This window comes from Leptonychotes weddellii, chromosome 15, assembly GCF_054177405.1.
Source record: "Leptonychotes weddellii isolate Sample4059 chromosome 15, ASM5417740v2, whole genome shotgun sequence".
NCBI classification, from domain to species: Eukaryota; Metazoa; Chordata; class Mammalia; order Carnivora; family Phocidae; genus Leptonychotes; species Leptonychotes weddellii.
Genome location: NC_138383.1, coordinates 16,677,871 through 16,691,646, shown reverse-complemented (window position 1 = coordinate 16,691,646; position 13,776 = coordinate 16,677,871). Strand labels below are relative to the sequence as shown.

The 13,776-nt window shown below is 56.0% G+C and overlaps 1 protein-coding gene across 1 annotated transcript; it reads right to left on the bottom strand.

Moving 5' to 3' along the window:
* Nucleotides 1–269: 269 nt before the first annotated feature.
* Nucleotides 270–12,111, bottom strand: ITGA2B (integrin subunit alpha 2b). The gene is made up of 26 exons (XM_081804855.1): nt 11,851–12,111; nt 9,797–9,918; nt 9,607–9,704; nt 9,334–9,499; nt 8,918–8,967; nt 8,796–8,841; nt 8,574–8,702; nt 8,194–8,241; nt 7,997–8,040; nt 7,791–7,844; nt 7,598–7,650; nt 7,185–7,396; nt 4,415–4,597; nt 4,127–4,172; nt 3,921–4,025; nt 3,782–3,837; nt 3,539–3,690; nt 3,268–3,393; nt 2,794–2,861; nt 2,529–2,676; nt 1,857–1,949; nt 1,546–1,625; nt 1,143–1,223; nt 925–1,021; nt 672–824; nt 270–553 (listed from the first exon to the last, which is right to left on the bottom strand). The coding sequence occupies exons 1-26, from the start codon at nt 12,036–12,038 to the stop codon at nt 338–340; spliced, it is 2,814 nt and encodes a 937-aa protein (XP_081660981.1). The 5' UTR covers nt 12,039–12,111; the 3' UTR covers nt 270–337.
* Nucleotides 12,112–13,776: the final 1,665 nt, after the last annotated feature.

Here is a 13,776-nt window from a genome sequence, read left to right as displayed (position 1 = left end):
TTTTTTTAAAGATTTTATTTATTTATTTGAGACAGAGAGAATGAGAGAGAGAGAAAGCACATGAGAGGGGGGAGGGTCAGAGGGAGAAGCAGGCTCCCTGCCGAGCAGGGAGCCCGATGCGGGACTCGATCCCGGGACTCCAGGATCATGACCTGAGCCGAAGGCAGTCGCTTAACCAACTGAGCCACCCAGGCGCCCTGTCTTCATTTTCTTTAATGTCCTGGGAACCTCTGAAGATTCAAGGACCCCCACCCGGCCCCAGACACAAGACCAGCCCCAGCCTTCATACTCACCTGGAGCATTCCTTGGGACCAACGTGGTCCACCCAAGGCCCACATCACATTGCTGGTCCCTCTCCCTGCCTCTCAGAGCCTCTGTCCCCTGTGCCCCAGGGAGACCCCAGCTGGAGACCATGGAGCCTGCTCACCAGGAGAACTGGATCCTGAAGCCTGGCTGGCTGGTTGGACCCTGGCAGGGACGCCTGTCTGCGCTCCCGCTTGTGATGCCCGGGGGAGGTGGGGGAGGGGCTGGGGGTCAGCAGCCTCCAGTTCAGCTGGGGAGGCAAAGAAGCAGTGGGTCCAAGCTCCACTCATCCCCCCTCACTCCCAGAGGGGCCCTGGTTGATGGGCTGGGGCCCTACCCACAACCCTTTCTTCCAGCCAGGCTCTCACCTTGTAGGGGTTAGGAGTGGGCTGGGGGGAGCACTGAAGCCCCCCCTGGGGCTGTATGTCCAGGATGTAGAGCAGGTCAGAAGGCTGGGACTGGCCAGGGAGGCAGAGGCTGAGGCGGAGGCCACTTACAGTGCCAGGGCCATTGTTGTGGAGCTGGCGAGTGGGTGGCCGGATGTTAGGTGGCTCAGCACCCACCGCGTAACTCCTGGGTCCCTGCCCCCCCCCAGCCTGGGTCCCAGAAGGCCCTTCATACCTCATAGGTGTGCTCCACTTTGGGGCCCCAGATGTCGGAGCTGTTCTCCCTGTTGTCTTCTTCGGCCACCACCACCAGGGAGGCTGGAAAGGAGTTCCTGTGGGGCCCGAATCCCTCTGGGTGAGGTTGATCAGTTGACTCGCCTGTAGGGGTTCCTCCAAAGCCCTCTGAAGCTGAGGGTTCTGCCTGCCATCTCCCTGATCCACCCCTGGGCTCACCCTCGCAGCTCCACGTGGGCCTCTGCCCGGACTGGGACATCCAGCAGCACAGCCTCGCTGTTCGGATTCTGGCTGTTCTTGCTGGAGGGGAGCGGATAAGGAGAAGCAGGTCAGGGACACGAGCCCAGTGGACATCAGAACTCTCTGGGGCAGGGCCAGAATTTCAGAGGGGTCGGGAAGCGCTAACTCCACAAACAGCTCGCCACACTGAAGTTAGACCTGGGAAAGACCTTCTTCTAGGGCTCCAAGACCCAGACACAAGGCTCTGGGGAAGAAAGGGAACGGGGAAGTCTGAAGAGTGGGCATCCCAGAAGATCCTTTTGGAAGGAGGGCATCTGAGGGTGTCTGCATCAGGATCAGCCAGGGGAAGGGAGGTGGGTAGGAATGTTCCCCAGTCCAGTACCTTCTGATCTGTAGCCAGAAGGACACACGTTCCCCAGCCTCTTCCAGGTTCTCCACACTCACCAACATTGTGATTCCTATCTGAGAGACAGGGAGGGCCGAAGTCACGGCCCAGATGCCCACTCTGGGCAGCCCTGTCCCACTATCTCAGAAGCCCACTGAGAGAGGGAAAGCCACTCAGCCAAGAACACAGGGAGTGTGAGGACCAGGATTCTAGCCCAGAGCTACAGGACTCCAAAGCCAGCCCCTAAAACTCGGCTGTGTCTGAGCCCCTGGTGGAGCGGACCCAGCACCCACGCCTTGGGGCCTCACCCGGGCATTCCTCTTCATGGGGTTGCCCAGCTCACACAGCACCATCTTGGTCTCATTCTCCTTCTTCTGGTTACAGATGAGTCTCTCAAAGCCCTTCAGGGAGGTAGTTTCAAGAAAGCAGATGGTTGGAGTATCCCATATACATGCAAACTCCCTTGGAAAGTCTGCAAGGGACTTGTGTGCCAGGGTGGAGAGGGGGGCTTCTCAGGGTGGGAGTTTGAGGGATGTCACATTCTCCTTTACGTATCCCGGGGGCACCTTATTATTTTCTTTTTTTTTTTTTTTAAAGATTTTATTTATTTGACAGAGAGAGACACAGCGAGAGAGGGAACACAAGCAGGGGGAGAGGGAGAGGGAGAAGCAGGCTTCCTGCGGAGCAGAGAGCCCGATGCGGGGCTCGATCCCAGGACCCTGGGATCATGACCTGAGCCGAAGGCAGATGCCTAACCAACTGAGCCACCCAGGCGCCCCTTGGTTTGGGTTTTAGAATAGTCCTCGGATTTTATGCTATTAGCAAGAACACCTTTTCCAAATTAAAAAAAAAAAAAAAAAATCAAATCACAGTTTTTACAAGCAACGCCTAAGAGAAGCGGGGGCTCTCAGGTGGAAAATGAGAGGCAGGGCTCTTGTACCTCCCAGGTCCCTGGGAATGCCCCCAAGGTGGGGCCTCACCTCGATGTTGCTGACGGCCCGCATGTAGTGGGCGCCTAGGGGCAGGTGCACGGCCAGCTCTGCTTCGTAGGCCCCCTCGCCCTCATTGGCTGCATCCATCTGCAGCTCCAGCACATTATCGGCTCCAATGAGGAGGGGGGAGCCCATCCTGTGGGGAGAAAGCAGTAAAGCGGAGGAGGCCGGGCCCAGGCCCAGGACCTGGGAGGGGAGTGAGGACAGAGTATCAGGTGGAGAAGGGCTGTCATGGGGCGGGCGGCCTCCTCACACGTTGGCGGTGAGCTGGAGCTGGGGCACACACAGGTCATCTTCCCCACAGTCCAGGATGATTCGGGTCTAGAAGAGGCACATCAAGGTGTGCGGGTGAGTTGGGGACATGTGAAGTTTGGGGGGAGGGTCACATGAGGACTTAGGGAATTAGAAGGTCTGAGAATGAAAAGGAGTTTGGAGCTGACATCACGGCTTCGGGGTCTGCATCAGGGTTTGGGATGATGTCAGGACGGTGACATCAGGATTTATGGGTTTGTCAGAGTTTACAGGTGACGTCAACAACACGTGGGGCTTAAATCAGGGTTTAAGGAATTTTGAATTTTGGGGGTTTTCATTAAGGTTTAGAGTGACATCAAAGATGAGAGGTGACATCAAGGTTTTGGGGTTCCCATTAGGACCTGGACACTAACCCTAACCCTGACTTTCTGGCAGGGGTCCTGCACCTCCTTTGTCTGTTCCCATCCACCCCCACCTGCTCCTGGACATGGGTGTCTCCATGAAGCACGACAGCAGGGGCTACTCCATCCTTCCTGGGTTGCAAGGACACATTGAAGCTGAGCACAATGGGGCTCAGCTTGTCCCGGAAGTCGGCCTCGTCCTAGGGAGGGGACAAGAGTCAGACCATGCACCCGGCCGTACATGTCCCACTGACCACCCTCGTACCCGCAGCATCCAGCCCATGCCCCAGGGCTGGAGGAACAGGATTGCACACCCAGCCCTTCCCATCCCCAGCCTGGGTGTACTCGGAGGAAGGCCACGGTGGTGTGGCAGATGGGGCTGCGCCTCCCGCCCAGGTCCAGATGCAGCGTGGTGCCCGCCAGTTGCGAATTCAGCAATAGCACCCGCCGGCCCTGGCGGGGCTTCTGCCGGTCCAGCTGCAGCTCGGCGTTTAGGGCTGGCAAGGGAAGCAGGGAGGGTCAAGGTCTCCCTGGCCAGCCTCCAGGGGAGCCAGACCCACCGCCCTCTGTCCCCATGACGACACTCACGCAGCTGCTGAGGAATGTTGTGCCCAGTGGCTCCTACACACATCTGTATGTTAAAGCTGCAAAGATAGGAGTTGGGCTCAGGAGCTAGGGCCCCTCAAGGTCCCAGACCCTGTCCAGCCCATGCCCTCTGTCTCCTCACCAGCTCACGCGCGCCTGGGTCTGGGGCAGGACACAATTCTTCACAGCAGGATTCAGTGAATCTTGTACCAGCAGCTGGACATTGGCCATCACCACTGGCTGAGCTCTGGCGGCATGGGGGGAGGCTTGCCATTGTGGGCCCCCCTGGCCCAGTATCCTCTGATGGTGCGGACCGTCCCCCACCACGCCCCTGGAGCCGGCACTTACCTGTACACAGCCACCTTATTGGCCCCATAAGCTCCCACCAGGAGGTCTACAGATATTGGAGGGGTCATAATCAGCCGTTAGAGGAGGCATGGGGTCCTCACCTCAGCTTTCTCGGGGTTTCCCACACCATTTCCCCTCCTGGGGTTTCGACCTGGCCTCCCCTGGCCTCCCAGCCTCCCAGACGGGTCAGAACACTCAGTGGGGCACAGGCCCCTGACTGTGTCCTTCAGCATCTCCAGCTAATGCCCAAGAGCCCTTCTTGGCTAGCTGGATGCATTCCAGGGGCACCTGGGTATCCATTGTCATCGATGTCTGCGGCACCTCGCAGGGAGAAGCCGAAGCCAGAGCCTGCTGGGAAGGGGCTGTCCAGGACCTGGGAGGGGCGGGAGCTCAGCCCCTCGCTCTGCCCCAGGAACACCAGCACTTGGCCCCGACCACTGGGACCTCCGTATGGGGCGGCCACTGCAACATCTGGAAGGAGCAACAGAAGGGGAGGGGCTGTTTGCTATCATTTTCTCCAATTTCTGTTTGTTATCCCGGTGGCCCCGAGCTCCCTCTCCCAGGAGGCCCCAGGGGATCAGCAGCGGGATACAAGAGTCAGCGTCAAGGAGGCACCTGCCCTGCCCTCCAGGAGTTTACAGCTGAGTACAAGAGAGACCCGCCAAGTAGGATGATTATAAAAACAGTAGCAGCCCTTGGTATCTATTGAGGAAAATATATTGACATAATTTCATTTAATCCTGAAAATTAGGCATTATTATTCCCATTTTAGATGAAAAAACTGAGTCCCAGAAGATTAAATAACCAAGACCTATTAAGTAGTGGCCCCCTTTTCCCCTAGGGAACTTCATCCCATTTCTTTCTTTCTCTCTCTCTCTTTTTTTTAAAGATTTTATTTATTTTAGAGAGAGAGAGAATGCGCATGCATGTGCGAGCAGGAGGGGCAGAGGGAGAGGGAGAGAGAGAATCCCAAGCAAGCTCCACGCCCAGCACGGAGCCCAACTTGGGGCTCCATCCTATAACCCTGAGATCATGACCTGAGCCAAAATCAAGAGTCAGACCCTTAACCAACTGAGCCACCCAGGCTCCCGCCTTCAATTCCACCATGCAAACTCAGAGCCACACTATGGGCTTGTCATCACTAATAACTTTTAAGATCACTCTTGAAAATGTATTTGTTAATCATCATAAACTTATTACTTTATAAGAGTTCTTTTTTTTTTTTTTTTAAAGATTTTATTTATTTATTTGACAGAGAGAGAGATAGCGAGAGCAGGAACACAAGCAGGGGGAATGGGAGAGGGATAAGCAGGCTTCTTGCCGAGCAGGGAGCCCGATGTGGGACTCGATCCCAGGACCCTGGGATCATGACCTGAGCCAAAGGCAGACGCTTAACGACTGAGCCACCCAGGCGCCCTGTAAGAGTTCTTTACATGTGACAGCAATAAGATCTTTTATATATATGTTGCAACTCTCTTTCCTTTGTCTTCTGACTTTGTTTTCTATGCACCTTTTTTCCTTTAAAAAAATCTATTGATTTTTCTGATTGAGTTACATGGAATTCATCCAAATAAGTCCACCCTGACCAGTCTCATCCCCAGGCTCTGGGCCTCCCCTCCCTCCTGATCTTTAGCATCTTCCTTTCTTTGCTTATTTCTGACCATTCGATCACCCTGGTCAGATCCTCTGCCATCTTACCCCATCGCCAGTCCTTAGCAAGCCTGGCCAGACCTCAGCAGATGGGGCCCCAGGGATTCCTGACCGCCCATCTAAACTAGGGATGGATCAAGGCGGTGCCCAGTGGTCCCGAGGGGGTTCTGCTCAGCCCCCTCTCCCACTCTGCTCAGCACCTATTTCAAACTTTCTTCAAGCTCCCAGCCCCCTACCTCCTTCACAAAGAGAAGCAGCCCAACTCTTGTGCTATAAATCCGAACCCTCTTTCCCCAACTCCTAATCTGCCACCAGGCTAAATATCCCAGCCCAGGCTTCTCCGAGGAGCATCACAGGGACACTCCTCTGGCTCACTTCCCTCACCACCCTGTTTCCCCACAAGATCATTTCCGCCACCTTCAACCTACTCCATATGCTTTGAAATAAGAATCACCTTCTCTTGACATTCATCTTTCAGGAATCTTTTCTTTTTTCTTTCTTCTTTTTGTCCTTTCACAAACTGGTTGAAGGAGCGGTCTACACTGGCTGCCTCCAGTTCTTCACTTCCATTCTTACCCTGCCCCGTGGCATTCTGACTTCTGTGCCTACCCAGCCCTGAATCGGTTTCTTCTCACTGTCACCAATGACCTCCTTCTTGCTAAAGCCCATGGAGACTTCTCCAGCCCCATCTAATGATGTCTTTAGGCAGCATCTGGAACCACTGACCCCCTTCCTCCTGCTCAGAGCATTCTCTTGCTTTCAGTTCTGGGCCGTGAGATCTCCTGGTTTCCCTTCTACTTCTCTGGACACTCCTGTCTCCTTTCTAGACTCACTTCCGCTAAACGCTCTAGCTCCCCAGGGCTTTGTCCCATGCCTCTTCTCACTTCACAGGTGCCCGGGGCCTCATCCACCCTCCCCAAGCCCCTGTCTCCCACTCGGAACTCTCTGGTGCCAGTGGGGAAGGCACACACAACTGTTCTCTGGATGTCTGCCTAACGCTCCCAAGCCCTTCAAGGTCAAACAGGCCCAGAGCTGAACTGCTGATCTCCGCCCCTGCCCTCCCCTCCCCAGGCCCGATACTTGGCCTGAACTCCAGGCAGCAAAGGCACCAGCACCCCCTCAACTCCTTGCTCTCTCTTAGCTCCACATCCAGCACCCATCGAGTCCTAATAGTCCAGGTACTGAATATCTGTGAAATCACCCCATCTCTAACTACACTGCCAAAATCCACACCCAGGTGGTCACCATCTCTTGCCTGGACGAATGCAAACAAATCCTAAGTGGTCTCTTTCAACTCTTCTCCCGAAAAGCCCCCTTCCCCGGCTCCCGCTGCCCTCCGGTCAAATCTGTGGTCTTTGTTGTGGCTGTTAACCACTCTGCAGCAAGTGGGGCTCCTCTCTTCCCTTACCGTTGTAGCCATCCCGGTCGAGGTCGCCCAGGGGTGCGATGGCCGAGCCGAATCGCCCGTAGAGCTGAGTGCCGGTCAGCAGGAGGCTGGGGACGCCCAGCACGTGGTGACCTCGAGGCTGCAGGAACAAGTACACGCGCCCCACCTCGGCCAGTTTGCGGTCAGCGCGGCTCTCCATGTACAGTGGGGCGCCCACCAGCAGGTCGTGCCTCCTGCAGGCCAGACGGGCAGTGCGGTGGGGTGGGCTAGGGGGATGCGGTGGGCCTGGGCCAAATCTCGCCCATTCCATTCTCACCCTCCCGCTCCCCTCGGTGATCGTCAGGTGGGAGTGGGCGAGGAAAGGAGGAGACCGAGAGCAGTCAACCCCTCTGGTGACTGGGGACCCAAACTGGTAGGGATGGGGCGCCCCTCACCCATCTCCGTTGACATCAGTGACGGTCACCGAGTGTCCAAAATATGAAGCCATCTGCAGGAAGACGAGGCGTACTTAATTCCCGCCCCCAGGCCAGCACCCTCTCTTACACATCGCCCCCCCACACACCCCGTGGAATATTCTAGGGTTCCAATTCCCCAGCGTCGGCCACCCCCACTGGGGCGGGCCTCCACCTGCTCTCCATGCAGCTTGTGCAGCGTCTGGTGGTACGAGTTCAAAATTTCCACCTGCACGGAGAACGCACAGGAGCGCGTCATTCTTGCTCCCCAGGACAGCCTCCCGTCTCGGGTGAGAAAGGGAAGGAGGTTTAGGGGGCTTGTGAGGCTGAGGAGTGGGGTCGGGGGCTTTGGGATGCCCGGTGGCGGGACAGGGCACTCACCGCTCCCAGGGTCCAGCTCCAGGTGGGGGCACCGAGGACATACTCTGGGGAGAGCCGGACCCCAGTGAATGAGGTCCTTCGAACCTACCCCCCTCCCACCCGCCATTCTGCAACCCAGAGGAGATTTCGGTGCGGGGCTTGAAGTGCTCCTCCCCGGGCTGGGCTCCCCAACCTTTGTCCCTAAATGGATTTCTTGCCTGTAGTACTGAGATCCCCGTCGAACTCTCCCACGGCCACCGAGTACCCTGAAGACACAGCACGAATTAATCTTTCTGGGAGGGCGAAGCAGGGAGAGGGCCAAGGGCGAGGAAGAAGGGGACTCAGAGACCACCCAGTCCAAACCCTGCATTGTGGAGATGGGAAAACTGAGGCCAAGACCTGCCTTAGGCTGCGCAGCTAATCCAGGGTGCGAAAGATAAGCTGGGGCATATGGGAGTGGGGCGGTGGCGGGGAAGCTGTGGGAGCCGAGCGCGGAGGCGCCTTAGGTGCTGAGGTTGGCCAGCTGGGGATGGCGCTGCGGCACGGAGTGGGCGGTGATAGAGTGCGGGGAAGCCTAGAAGGGAGGCGCCAGGGTTACCCCGGTAGCCGTCGTAGTACTCTGGCTTGCTGTAGTCGAAGGTGAAGCTCTGGTTGGGCACGTGCCACAAGAGGGTGCCTGGGCGGTAACTCGAGACGATACTGGTAATGGGAGCCCGCGCCAGGAGACCTAGGGCGCAAGAGACAGCGGGTGTGGGGGCCGAGACTCCTGGGGTCTCCCCAGGCCCAGAGAAGGGAGGGAGGTGTACAGATGGGCAGGTACCTAAGAAAAAATAGCCGCCAGGGGCCCCAAGCACCAGCTCTCCAGCCTGAAAGGGAAGCCCTGGAAGTGAGAGGGAGCCCTGTTTGGGAGCCGCCCCCACGCCGCTTAGGCTCCCTGCTCGCCTGAGTAACCACGGAGCTGAAGCCCGCTTCGCAGTAGCGCCGGTCGTCTCCTGGAGGGGGAAGGGGGCGGGGTCAGCGAAGGGGCCGATCGAGGAGCGTGCACTGGGGCCTGGGCCGCGGCGGGTCTAGGAGCTGGGCCGGGGCGGGTCTAGGAGCTGGGCCGGGGCGGGTCTAGGAGCTGGGCCGGGGCGGGTCTAGGAGCTGGGCCGGGGCGGGGCTAGGAGCTGGGCCGGGGCGGGGTTAGGAGCTGGGCCGGGGCGGGTCTAGGAGCTGGGCCAAGGAGTTGGGCCACCGGAGATGCCAGACTGAGAGTAGGCCTAGGGGGCGCCCGGCGGGGGGTGGAGGTGGGTAATTAGGTTGAGGGCGGAGCTAAGGCGCCGTGAGTGGGCGGAGACAAAACGGAGAGTGGAACTCACTAAAGCCGTTTTTCACGTAAACCTGGCTCATGGTGTTAGCCCGACAGGGCGAGTACTCTGCGCGGTGGCCGTTCTGGAGCTGAGCCACGAAGCAGCCACCTACGGGCGTCTTCTCAGCCTCTTCGGTCTTTTCTAGGGCGTTCCAGTGCTGCCAGGGGGCGCAGGCCTGGAGCAGGGCCACAGGAGAGTGGGGAACCGGCGGGACTCGGCGTTGCCCCCCTCCACGTGTCCCTGCCCCCGACTGCTCTCTGTGCCCCGTTCCGCGGCGCCCACCACAATGTTGTCGTTCCAGCTGACGACCGACGCCCCCAGTCCTTGCCGGGCCTTGAAGGTTTGGAAGGTGTGGGAGCCTACGTGTCGGGTCTCATCATCTGGAGGGCACAAGAAGGGTGGGGCGCTGAAGCCCAGCCGTCCACGATCCCTGTAGCCCCCCCCCCCTTTTCCCTCCTTGCGCTGGACTCACTGAGGTGGAAGGGCAGCAAGGTGCACTGGCTGCCCTCGGCCCTCCAGGGGCACAGGAACACGCCGCCTGTCTCCTCCTGGCTGGGGCCCAGGGTTCGCGGGGCTCCCGCCACGATGGCCACTCTGCGTAGGAAAGCTGGGTGAGCGCGGTGCGGATCCCGAGGTACCACATGGCCCGGCGCCTGCGCTGAGAGCACTACCCAGAAGAGCTGTGTGCCTTGGAGGGCACTGGATCATCTTCCCTCAATGAGACATCACAGACCATGGAGGCCAGCTTTCTCATTTTATGGGCAATGAAACTGTCTCCCAGTGGGGAAGCCACGTGCCTAAAGTAGTCTAGCAAGTTAAGGGTAAAGCTGGTACTATAACCATTTGGTTTGATTTAAATATGAGGAGTTTGTCATCCTTGCTGAGAAAGACCTCCTAAGCTCTGCACACCATCCACACTCCATATCCCTCACCCTTGTGCCCCACACCAAAAGTCAGGGGTTGACATGCTCCCTAGAACTTAAGATTGTTACCAGATACCTTCCTGAGAGCTAGTTTTAATGGCGAAGAATTAGGGAAGCTACTGAGCACCTCTAAAGTGAGGGTACTGATTTCACTGAGGACCTTAGTAGATCTAGGTTCAAATCATAGTTCTACCATATATAAATTGGGGACAATACCAACCAATGTCAGAAGTAAATGAAATCAATGTATGAGAGACATTTTTGCACGGTGCCAACCAAGTAACATATAACAAGTACTCAAAAAAATGCTGTAATTTTCTTTTCTTTTAGCTCGCAGGATGTTTAAGTAATGCCTATGAGGCCAATATCTGTAGAAAGAAAGGGAAAGGGGCGCCTGGGTGGCTCAGTCAGTTAAGTGTCTGCCTTCAGCTCAGGTCATGTCCTGGGATCGAGCCCCACGTCTCCTTCTCAGCAGAGAGCCGGCTTCTCCCTCTGCCGCACCCCCTGCTTGTGCGCTCTCTCCCTCCCTCTCTCTGACAAATAAATAAAATCTTAAAAAAAAAAGGGGGGCGCGCCTGGGTAGCTCAGTCATTAAGCGTCTGCCTTTGGCTTAGGTCGTGATCCCAGGGTCCTGGGATCGAGCCCCGCATCGGGCTCCCTGCTCCGTGGGGAGCCTGCTTCTCCCTCTCCCACTCCCCCTGCTTGTGTTCCCTCTCTCACTGTGTCTCTCTCTGTCAAATAAACAAATAAAAAAAAAAAAAAAAAAAGAAAGGGAAAGGAGCAGGAGTGGGCAGAGAAAGGAGTATGGTGCAGATTCAGGCCCAATGACAGCCATGGGCCAACAGCCTGGGAGCTCTGGAGCTAGAAGGACCCTTCAGAGCCGTCCCAAGTTGAGGTGAGAACGTCACACCCTCACGCCTCTCTCCTCCCTCCACACTCCTCATTGATCAGTCGCTGGTTGTAGGCCACCTTGGAAAGGGGACTTTGGGGGAGGTGACTCTTCAGCAGAGAAATCCCCCAAGAGTCAGATACTTGAGGGCTGCCTGCCATCCCCAGGGGTGGGCATCACAGCGCTACCACAGTAAGTCCCTGGTGCAGGGTAGTTACTATAAAGAGAAGGAACCAGGACTCTCATCTTGGAAGTCTGATTTCGCAGCTGACTAATCCCAGCCATTAATGCTCTATTGTTTCTTTTCAAATATCTGTAATTTTGATGGGGATGAGAGGCATGGAGTAGAAAAGCAAGGTGGGAGTGGGTAGACAGTTTTGCAAGTCAATTTCAGACATGTGCTCCTCTCTGTATTTGGAGGAGACCAAGGTGGAGTGGGTCATACAACTGATCCTTGAGGGAAAAAATAAGGCATCAACTTTTATCTTCCCTTTGTTCTTGCTGTAGTTTTGGTGTCCACCTTCCCATTTGTGCCCCTCCCTGACACCCTTACCTGAGCTAGTTCTGCCAGTATTCCTAAAAAGAACTCGTTCTGAATAGAGCCTAAAAGTCTCTTTGCTCAACCTCTATAGCAAATGGGGAGCTTGAGGTTCACAGAAGTGGTGATGGTGGGGAATCCTCTCTCCCAACACCCAAACTTCACCCCAGGCTCACCTCCCATGGTTGTCCTTGTAGAAGTCCAGTGAAAACCCAAAGTGGCTGCCATTGGGGCCTGTGTACAAGGTGAGTTGCACTGGGTCCAGGTTCAAGGCCCAGGCTGGAGGGAAGGCACCAGGTCCCAAGAGCAGCTGCACCCACTCCAGAAGCCAGAGGGCATGAAGTGGACACACAGCTCTGGCCATCTTCCTTCTCCCACAACCTCCTAGGCAGGAATGGGTGAGCTCCTTCCTCTTCCTTTCAGTCTCCACCACAGGAAGGCTTTTCTTATCAAACTGGAACCCACTTGCTGAGCAGCAGGCAGAGGAAAAAGCCATATGGTTTCTTGGATTGCCAGAAAGGGGGTGAGGCCACCCCGGGGGTGGATGCTAATGACTGAAAGCCATGACTCCTCCCTTTCCCTAAGAGTAGTTTATCACCAAGTCCTGTTGGTTCTGCCTCTCAACTATGTCTCCTGAATCTTCACATTTCCACTCCCACCATGCTAGTCTAAGTCACCATTCCTTTCTGCTTGGGGTAGCATAACCATGAACTGGTCCGTACACCTCCACTCTAGCCGTTTTACAGCTCTTCGTCCCAACCTCACCGCTGCCTGCATTGCTGTGGCCCACTGTGACTTGGTCAGAGGTGGAGGAAGGAGGAAGGAAGCTGCTGTCCCCCTGATAAGACTTGAGGCTGCTATATCCTTTTGGATAAGGCACTTACCCACTTCCTCCTTCCAGGGTCTTGGTCAGCCATATTGGTGTAGCAAGCTGCTTCACTCTCCCTCCATCTCAGGCCAAGTCTTAGTGTGGTCACAGCAATGCAGCTGGTGCTGGTGAAGGGGAAAGGAAGTGGGGATACAGTGGAGTCCAGGGTATTGTGGTTCACAGGCTCTGGGACTATATACCAGGAGTTCAGTTGAAGGCAGACCCTCACTCTTTCTTGGGTGACAGAGCTCTTGTCCAATCAAGACTTGATTCTAGTGGGGTCATTGCCTAGGGGAAGCCTCCCTCGATTCCTCAGGCTGGCACTCTGGAGTTGACACACGTGGGCACAGCAGTGATCACACTGTTTAGTCATGGTCCATTCATGGACATGATTGTGTCCATGACTCCCTTGAGAGCAAGTCTCCTTTCTGTGGCCCCAGGGCCTAGCCAAAAGCCCAACACCTAGTAGGCATTGCTGACAGACGGACTGAATGGGAGCATGCACTGAGGATGGAAGATGCAAACATGGAGTCACAGTGGAATGAGAATAGTTTTGAGCAGAAAGGCAAGGTAATTTTCTCTGGATGACAAGAAGAGGAATGCCAAGTCTTACTGGCACTGCAGGTCTTCCCCAAAAAAGCAGGTTCTCAGGAAGGAAATTCAAGAGATCTGCTCAGGGTAAAGGAAGACCGCCACATCCTCCTTTTACTCTATATTTTCTAACCAAACTTAACCACCGTCTTATCCTGCCCAGCTATCCTTTTTTTTTTTTAAGATTTTAAAAATGTATTTATTTGACAGAGAGAGGGAACACAAGCAGGGGGAGTGGGAGAGGGAGAAACAGGCTTCTGTTGAGCAGGGAGCCCGATGTGGGGCTTGATCCCAGGACCCTGGGATCACGACCTGAGTGGAAGGCAGAGGCTTAACGACTGAGCCACCCAGGCGCCCCTCCTTTTTTTTTTTTTTTTAAGATTTTGAGACAGCAAGAGCCAGCAGAGGCAAAGGGAGAAGCAGGCTTCCGTTGAGCAGGGAGCCCAACACGGGGCTCGATCCCAGGACCCCGGGATCATGACCTGAGCCGAAGGCGGCCACCTAACCGACTGGGCTACCCAGGCACCTCCTGCCCAGCTATCCTGTGCCATCCCGGAGTCCGTTCAGCTCCTCCGTTCCCCTAATTCACCATCTCAGCACACAGCTCAAAATCCTATCCCTTACTAGATTAGTAACTGGATGT

Bases quoted from the DNA above. Each gene is read 5' to 3' on its own strand.
- ITGA2B (XM_081804855.1), bottom strand. From the start codon at position 12,038: ATGGCCAGAGCTGTGTGTCCACTTCATGCCCTCTGGCTTCTGGAGTGG. The intron at 4,173-4,414 runs GTGCCCCTGGAA...CAATATCTGTAG, and splicing joins CGATGACAATGGATACCCAG to ACCTCCTGGTGGGAGCTTAT. The intron at 1,626-1,856 runs GTGAGGCCCCAA...CCTGTCTCTCAG, and splicing joins CCATGAAGAGGAATGCCCGG to ATAGGAATCACAATGTTGGT.